The sequence below is a fragment of the Engraulis encrasicolus genome, chromosome 13, assembly GCF_034702125.1.
Source record: "Engraulis encrasicolus isolate BLACKSEA-1 chromosome 13, IST_EnEncr_1.0, whole genome shotgun sequence".
Taxonomy (NCBI): Eukaryota; Metazoa; Chordata; class Actinopteri; order Clupeiformes; family Engraulidae; genus Engraulis; species Engraulis encrasicolus.
In genome coordinates, this window is record NC_085869.1 from 26,595,711 (window position 1) to 26,605,710 (window position 10,000).

The window sequence follows — 10,000 nt, forward strand, 5'->3', positions numbered from 1 at the left end:
TAATCACATTACATCACACTTAGCTGATGAGCAACATAGTTATTACACCCACTGCAATATCTGTGATTCCTGTGGTGCCGTGGGGTTAGGTGCCTTGCTGAAGGACACTTCAGGCTTGAATGAGATGGGGTTCGAACCTACAACCTTCAGATTTCAATGGCATACTGTAACCACTTGTTTAATATACCCTCTCTCTCGCTCTCGCTCTCGCCCTCTCTCTCTCTCTCTCTCTCTCTCTTCTCTCTCTCTCTCTCTTCTCTCTCTCTCTCTCTCTCTCTCTCTCTCTCTCTCTCTCTCTCTCTCTCTCTCTCTCTCTCTCTCTCTCTCTCTCTCTCTCTCTCTCAGGCTGACGATAGCAGAGTACCATGAGCAGGAGGAGATCTTCAAGCTGAGACTTGGACATCTCAAAAAGGTCAGACATTACACACACACACACACTCCCACTGAAAGGGATGCATTCAATCATACACAAACACACACACTCACAGGCTCATTCAACTCCGATTTTGTCAATCGATGGCCATCTGCCCCACGTGAGTGAGAGCTTGCCGTCATCACAAACCTTCCATCAACTACACAAGTCAAGTCGGACCCAAATAATCAGGAGACGATGAGCTCGCACCTGATCTACATAGCACATCACATGCGAGGTGTGGAGGGAGGAGGAGTTGAAGTGGGGTGCATTGCAAACTTTTTTAGGGGTATAGGACATGTCTAAAGAGACCGTGAACTTTTGGCAAACTATCTCAAGGGTGCGTCAGCATGCTGACCCTTGCAACGAGCGTCAACGGAGATGAGCGACTGCGAGGCCATGTGACACATTGTGTCTTTGTGACATCAGCAGTGCATTTGGTGAAGTCAAACACTATAATAGTACCCATCATCCAACACTTCCAGCCCAGAATGCATTGCTGTCCATCTGCACATGTAGACGTTGTGGAATATCAAGTGAGGCTAGTCTTAAAGACATGTAATGAACCTCCCCACACACGTCTATTCAGCGGCTCAACAAGAGGTACATGGATTGTGCATGTCTGTCTCTCTATGTCCATTGTGTAATATCTGTCTTTTTGTGTGTGCGTGTGTGTGTGATATGTCAGGAGGAGGCTGAGATCCAGGCGGAGTTGGAGCGTCTGGAGAGGGTTCGGAACCTCCACATCCGAGAGCTGAAGAGGATAAACAACGAGGACAGCTCACAGTGAGACACTTCTCCTCACCTTACCTACCCATAATGCACTTCACCTCGCCTGCCCATAATGCACCTCACTTCATTTACCCATAACGCACCTCTCCTAACCATAATGCTCCTCACTTCATTTACCCATAACGCACCTCACCTAACCATAATGTACCTCACCTCACCCACCCTTAATGCACCTCGCATTCCCTCCTGCTAAAACAGTCTGCTAGTGTTATGTTAATACTAACTAATAAGGCTGTAACGATATTGTATCAAACCGAGAAATCGCGATACACAGTCACGATACTGTATCGTGATACAGGGAGGCAGTATCGTGATATGCCCTTTCAAAGTTTTGTTGCCCAGCAGTCCAGAAAACAACCACATGATATGAAGTGATAGTGCTTCCAAGCTTTAAATCATCATCATTATTATATTTAAACGTTTTAAAATCTTGTATCTTATTCTACCTATAAACTATCACAGTTTGTATTCACAATTTTATTTTACAATGTTGGCTATGTGAAATCGTGGGCCGTGTCGAACCGTAGGTCATAAATCGTGATACGAACCGAATCGTGAGTTGTGTGTATCGTTACAGCCCTGCTAACTAATGTGTCCTCTCTCTTGGCCAGGTTCAAGGACCACCCGACTCTGAACGAGAGATACCTGCTCTTACACCTGCTGGGCCGGGGAGGCTTCAGTGAAGTTTACAAGGTAGGCTGAGTCTCACGCCAATACAGCAGCAGAGCTCTCCCACACTCACATGTCACAATAGTGATGATCCCACATGTCCTACTCATGACACGACACAAGGCTAAGGGAGAAAAGACCGATGGCTAAGAAAAGAATTTAAAAAAGGTACATGTTCAAAGTTTAAAGATACGTTTGAACCTTAACTGAGCTATGTGTGCGTGTCTACGTGTGTCTCTGTGTGCGCGTGTGTGTCTCGGTGTGTCTGCGTGTGCGTTTCATTAGGCGTTTGACCTGTTTGAGCAACGCTACGCCGCTGTGAAAATCCATCAGCTCAACAAGAACTGGAGGGAAGAGAAGAAGGAAAACTACCACAAGTGGGTTTCATAACTCACACACACACACACACACACACACACACACACACACACACACACACACACACACACACACACACACACACACACACACACACACACACACACACACACACACACACACACTTGCATGCATTCACATACACAACGTGTATAACATGCTTTCACACATGCACAGCCACATTTGCATACTCAAACTTACAAATGCACACTGGTGTGCCTGCACCAGGCTTGTACGAAATTCCGAATTGAATGAATTTCAATTCAAAGTAATGCCAAAATACGAACACTAGGTGGTGTCATTACCTTGAATTTCTTTTAATTTAATCTACACCACCCATTGAAAGTACATAGAACACCATCACCTAGTGTTCGTGTTATGGCATTACTTTAAATTGAAATTCTTTCAATTCGGAATTTCGTACAAGCCTGGCCTACACACACACAAGGCAGCTAAATAATATTTAGATTACTCTCTCTCTCTCTCTCTCTCTCTCTCTCTCTCTCTCTCTCTCTCTCTCTCTCTCTCTCTCTCTCTCTCTCTCTCTCTCTCTCTCTCTCTCTCTGTTTGTCTGTCTGTCTGTCTGTCTGTCTGTCTGTCTGCTCTCCCTCTCTCATTCCTTCTCCTTTTTTTCTTCCCCTCTTTCCATGCATCCTCTCTCCTCTCCATCCATACATCATTTTTCTATTCTCTCTCTCTCTCTCTCTCTCTCTCTCTCTCTCTCTCTCTCCCTCCTCCCCTTTCCTCCTCCATTGATCACTCCATCATGTTTGTCTTTCCTGTAGACACGCGTGTCGAGAGTATCGAATCCATAAGCAGCTGGACCATCCCAGAATAGTCAAGCTGTACGACTACTTCTCTTTGGATACAGACACGTGAGTCTACACACACACACACACACACACACACACACACACACACACACACACACACACACACACACACACACACACACACACATCCATCAGGACAATCAAGGTGGTATGGGAGTTTGAGAACAGATGTCGCATACATAAAGCAATTAGTCATTCATACACACACACCTCATCGAGTCAGATGCTCAACAACACACATATTGCAAACATGGATGCACATGCACACTCATACACACATACATGCGCATACATACACAGGCACGCGTGCACACCTACGTCGTTTATGTATAAATAGATATACACACACACACCAGGGATTAAAATTAACTTCTTTCACAACCGTCCCGGAACCGTCCCGAAAATGTTCATATTGGTTACTGCAACTGTGTTATATTAAAATATTGATAAATTAATAGGCTTATCACTGACTGGACTGGAGGTGTACTGGTGCTTTTTTGAATAGCCTACAGTGCACAATGTCAGCAACATGTTGGGCATCAAACCAAAACAACTAGAGCAGTGATGCCTGGGTCAGTGGGGGCAATTTTTCAAGAGAGAAAAAATAAATGCCATTGGTACCACAGTTGCTTCACAACGAGGCATGCAATTCCAAAGTAGCCTAATGTAAATAATTGTACCCTTTGAAACATGACATTTTTCTATCCATGTTAGTCTACATGTATTTAGACATTTTAAAAAAAGAAATAATTTGGAAGCAACAAAACACATTTGTCACATAAGAGCTGTATCCCTCCCATGTTTGTTTTCCAAATTCTTCACCTTTAACACCAAAGAAGTCTCTCCCACTGTCCTGTCTCAAAAAAGCCAGCCAAGAGTATGTCAGGCCTAATTCTGACAAAAATGAAGGCTAATGGGACTCATACTCTGAAGTCAAGATCCCAAGATCAAACATTTCAGAACTGATAGCATCAAAACTATATGGTGTTGGAGATGAAGAATGCGAAAAAAGAGAAATGGTGCATAAAGTGAAACATGGTACAGATACAGCTACAACTGCAGGTGTTTGAGGGCTTTTATCATTGATTAAATCATGAAGTTGTGTTGCTCTACGAATAGCGAATATGTCACCATCTCTCATTGAACTCCATTGATTTTCATTGTGTTGCTTTCCATGATTACAATGACCCTAAACATACACCTAAGGCCAAAGTTGATTTTCTGGAGAGGTGAGAGTGATTCAGTGATTAAGTATGACACCCAATCTGCTTATTTGAAGTGTTTTGAAGTTACTTATCTGCTCATTTTCACATTATGTTCGATAGGCGACAAAACTTTTGTCTTGTGAAAATCTGCCCTGTCTGTGTTCAATAAAGAGTCAATCTTTCTTTGGTGCATGAAATTTGTTTTTGTACATACATTTTCATTCGGGAGGGTTGTAGCTTTCATATGAGTGACTTCTGAAGCCAAGTGATTAATTGAAAGTCAGGTTATTAGCTGTTATTCCAAACAGATGGATAGGCGAGTGTAGAGGCCTGAAGCAGTTCCAGCAGAGGCTGTAATGAGCTCGTTAATATCACTCCACTCTTGCCAATTAAGCACCACTTCGCTTTCAATCTAGCGCCCTCTATTGGATCACTGCACTGCTGTGTCAAGAAAGCGCGCGTGCGTGCGTGCGTGCGTGCGTGCGTGCGTGCGTGCGTGCGTGCGCCACTGAGGTCTGTCTTTTTGTGTGTATGTGAGGATGTGTATGTATGTACATTTAATACATTTGATTGGTGAGAAAAAGAGATACATTCACCAAAATGTACATACATTTATTTTATATATGTAATTTTTTGTGAGTGTATCTCTTATGTGTGTAACTTTCTACCTCTTCTGTGTGTGTGTGTGGGCGTGTGTGTGTGTTTGTGTGTGTGTGTGTGTGTGTGTAGGTTCTGTACAGTTCTGGAATACTGTGAAGGCAACGACCTGGACTTCTACTTGAAGCAGCACAAGCTGATGAGTGAGAAAGAGGCTCGCTCTATTGTCATGCAGATAGTCAACGCCCTGCGATACCTGAACGAAATCAAACCCCCCATCATACACTACGACCTCAAACCAGGTACACACACACACACACCACCCATCATACACTACGACCTCAAACCAGGTGCACGCACGCACGCAGATAGTCAACGCCCTGCGATACCTGAACGAAATCAAACCCCCCCATCATACACTACGACCTCAAGCCAGGTACACACACACACACACACACACACACACACACACACACACACACACACACACACGTTCACACCTGACATCACAAGGAGCCGTCCCATCATACACTACGACCTCAAACCAGATACACACACACACACACACAGTTTCCCCCATCATACACTACGACCTCAAACCAGGTACACACACACACACACACCACCCATCATACACACACACATACACACACCACCCATCATACACCACGACCTCAAACCAGGTACACACACACACACACACACACACACACACACACACACACACACACACACACACACACACACACACACGTTCACACCTGACATCACAAGGAGCCGTCCCATCATACACTACGACCTCAAACCAGATACACACACACACACACACACACACACACCACCCATCATACACTACGACCTCAAACCAGGTACACACACACACACACACCACCCATCATACACACACACATACACACACCACCCATCATACACCACGACCTCAAACCAGGTACACACACACACACACACACACACACACACACACACACCACCCATCATACACTACGACCTCAAACCAGGTACACACACACACACACACACACACACCACCCATCATACACACACACATACACACACCACCCATCATACACCACGACCTCAAACCAGGTACACACACACACACACACACACTCATACACACACATGGAAACAGAAATGCTGAAATGTTGCCCTGTGATCGACATGTATCTATGGAAGACAAAAAACGGGATGATCTGTTAGTGTATAATAAATACTGGCCCCTCGTGCGTGTGTGTGCGTGTGTGTGTGTGCGCGTGTGTGTGTGTGTGTGTGTGTGTGTGTGTGTAGGTAACATCCTGCTGGTGGATGGCACAGCGTGTGGAGAGATCAAGATAACGGACTTCGGCCTCTCCAAGATCATGGATGAAGACACCTACGGAGTGGACGGCATGGACCTCACATCACAAGGAGCCGGCACCTACTGGTACACACACACACACGCGCGCGCGCGCGCGCACAGACACACACACACACACACACACACATACGTTCACACCTGACATCACAAGGAGCCGGCACCTACTGGTACACACACACACACACACACACACACACACACACACACACACACACACACACACACACACACGCGTACAGACACACACACACACACACACATACGTTCACACCTGACATCACAAGGAGCCGGTGTTCTGTCGAGATGTGTTGCCTCGTCGAGATGAGCGACCGGTCGCCCTATTCGATAGTGGTGTTCTATCGATTTGCGATGCCTCATCTAAATGAGCGACCTTGACTTTCCGCGGAAGGCGTTTCAATCGGTCCACGTAGGACTGTTTTAATAACCATTACTTTGTTTATTTCACGGACAGGGGTGTGCAATCGTTTGTGCGGAGTTTTATAAGAACATGCGGCTGCTGACAATTCCGTGAGCCTCTCGTTTGAGCAAGTTAAGAAACGTGCCATATGAAAGAGACTGAGTTGAGTTTGCGCAAATACTGGAGAAAGTGTTTGGGATCAGGGCCTGGCTACGGGTTGTTTAATGCAGTCATTTGCTGTTGGTTTGGTTTCAATGCGACGTGGGCTTGCTACATGAAATAATGTGCTATGGGGATAAACAAGCGCGGTTTAGATATTCCCAGATAGCAGATAGCGTGTTGTGGCTTTGTTTTGGCAGATGTCTGTCTTTTAATGACCGGAATCATATTTTCATAACATCCCCACCAGTGCATTTCTTATTAGGCTACCATGTTGAGGCATTTTACAATGCAGGGGTGGAGGGAGCATTTTGACAGCTCAATCAGAGGTGGCGATTTTTTCCATTTTGCAATGAGAACGCCTCCTCTACATACATAGTCTTTTCTGATCGATGCTACAATGTTCGAGGCTGAGTGTGTGAGCGATTACGGTTAGGCAACAATGTAGCAAATGTACGAGGCCACGCTATTTCGCAGATTTTCCAATGATCTGCTGGATGATCCACGCTATTTCCCGTCCCCCCCAGGGGATATAGTTCTACCGGTATCGTAACTTTCAGTCCATGACAGTCGGTGGACAGGCTGTAGGCTAACTAGACTATGGATGACTGGTGGTAACCTCAGGAGGACATAGGCTACAGTTTGAGTCAATAAAGTTGACAGTCTCAGGTGATCCTATCGTAACTTGCGCTACAGTTTGAGTCACTAAAGTTGACAGTCTCAGGGGATCCTATCGTAACTTGCGGTCTCACAATTCGATGGGCAATCACCCGCGAAAACCACCGCGAGGGTGTGCGCATGCGTGCGCATGCTCAGTAGCGAAGAGAATCACATCTCGATGGGTCGCTCATATAGACAGGACACCGGCACCTACTGGTACGCACACGCACACGCACACGCACACGTACGTTCACACCTCACATCACAAGGAGCCGGGACATACTGGTACACACACACGTACACACACACACACCTGACATCACAGGGGGGGGGCGAGACTTAAGGGGACACACACACACACACACACACACACACACACACACACACACACACACACACACACACACACACACACACACAAATGGGACAAAGACATGTAGGCCTGTACAAGTGAACGGGATAGACCTGACATGACAGGGTGCTGGGAGGTACTGGTGCACGCACGCACGCACGCACGCACGCACGCGAGGCAGTTTTAGTAATCCCTGATGAGGATCAGCTTTGAGGTCAGCCTAGAAGTCAGGATGTGGCTGCGGATGTACTGCACTGCTATAGAGTAATCTGATGAGGATTGCAGATGTTCTGCACTGCACTCCTGTAGAGTAATCTGATGAGGATTGCAGATGTACTGCACTCCTGTAGAGTAATCTGATGAGGAATAATTATGCTGCTCGCCGTTCATGAGGACTGAGGAACAACATGCGCATCTCTCTCTCTCTGACTCACTCACTCACTCACTCACTCACGCGCGCATACACACAGTGAAACAACTAAATCCGTTGTTACTCTCTCTCCCTCTGTGTTTGTCTCTCTCTCTCTCCCCCCTAATCCTCCAGGTACCTCCCTCCTGAGTGTTTTGTGGTGGGTAAGGAGCCTCCTAAGATTTCAAACAAGGTGGACGTCTGGTCTGTGGGGGTCATCTTTTTCCAGTGCCTCTACGGGAGAAAGGTACACACAGACACACAGACACAGACACACACACAGACACACACACACAGCTGCAATAGACAGGGTTTCCACTGGTCATGGAATTTCTGGAATATCATGGAAAAGTCATGGAATGTTGTGTCTGCCATGGATTGGGAACCCTAAATTGGAGATCTATTGGCCATAGGGCTTTGACTTGTGCCCAAAAATCATAGTCGAAATTCGTTTCTAAATTAAAAACGATATTCGAATATATTTGAATATTTATCCATATTTTTTTACCATTAAAATTGCCCCAGTTAGACCTGATATCAAACTGAAGTTGTTCTTTCCCCCAGTCAGTGACTAGTAAAAGGCTATTCCAACCAGAGATGTAGCCTATAATGGCCCATTAACAACATGCATTCAACCAGCCATTATTGTTTAGCGATCGTTTAGCACTTATTAAGAAGACGGTACTTAGAGGTGTGAATGCAGATTAAAACATGGCAAAGCTAGCAGCCATGTCAAACTTGTAGCCCAAGTTAAAATTTTAATTGGATCATATGGGAATCATGAGAATTGAGCACACAGAAAATAAATACATATTTGTTGATATTGGTGCTATCACTAATGACGGACATTTAGGTAGTGTGTTTGTAGGTCCAGGTAAGATGACTGCTCTTGTCTAAAAACGAACATTACACAAACTAGCAGTGCGCTAAAAACATGCTAAAAGCATGCTAACAAAATCATCACCTGGAGTCTGCCTGGTCTGACACCCAGACCAACGAGCTAATTTGGTCAAAATCCAAAAAACAAGAAGTTATTATCTTACTCTTGGCGTAATCACAGGTACTTGTGGGTTGAATCACATAATTCCACAAACTCGTCAACAACTCCAGAAAGTAATGTGATAATGCTTTGTTTATTAACTGTAGCCATTCACTTGAATGGAACTCTGCTGCACTCGTCTGCTCATTATGCGGACTCTCGGGTAGACTGCCTGCCGCAAGTGTCCTGCTACGGAACACGGAGAGATGAGCCACGCACGCGACTCTCCTCAACACAGCTGTAGTGATTAACCAGCCATGGAAAAAATAAATTGAGACTGTGAATTGCGATGTTTACAAGGAAATAATTTTAATCAATAACAACGAAATACCCAAAAAATCAATACCCATGTCAGATTCGAATATTAATGGCCAATTAATATTCGTTCGAATGTCTTGAATTTTCTTAACATTCGAATTGTATTCGAATATCGAATATCGAAGTCAAAGGCTTAATTGGCCAGGCCACGCCCTCCTAGTGACGCAACACCTTCAGCGTTGCTTCTAGTCAGGCCAGGAGCAATACAAATATCGTTTCTGAGCTCCGGAGAAATCGGGAACTCCACCCACTTTGTCGGGAAGCAATCAACTTTGAGCAGCTCCAACGGCCCTGGGTAGAGGCGTGTTCAAGGCAGTGACGTGGATTAACCAGACGTTTTATTGGGACTAAGAAAATGTTTGGTTTAACCTTCGGCACAGG

The 10,000-nt window shown here is 45.3% G+C and overlaps 1 protein-coding gene across 4 annotated transcripts in view; it reads left to right on the plus strand.

The window, feature by feature from the left end:
* The window catches only part of tlk1a (tousled-like kinase 1a), a 62,257-nt gene that overhangs the window by 48,595 nt on the left and 3,662 nt on the right, over nt 1-10,000 (plus strand). For all 4 annotated transcript variants that reach the window (XM_063213560.1, XM_063213561.1, XM_063213562.1 and 1 more), the window contains 8 exons: nt 346-412; nt 1,101-1,198; nt 1,816-1,897; nt 2,159-2,250; nt 3,037-3,126; nt 5,019-5,188; nt 6,195-6,330; nt 8,398-8,509. In XM_063213560.1, the coding sequence (XP_063069630.1) occupies nt 346-412; nt 1,101-1,198; nt 1,816-1,897; nt 2,159-2,250; nt 3,037-3,126; nt 5,019-5,188; nt 6,195-6,330; nt 8,398-8,509 (847 nt within the window). The remainder of the gene's footprint in view (nt 1-345; nt 413-1,100; nt 1,199-1,815; nt 1,898-2,158; nt 2,251-3,036; nt 3,127-5,018; nt 5,189-6,194; nt 6,331-8,397; nt 8,510-10,000) is intronic.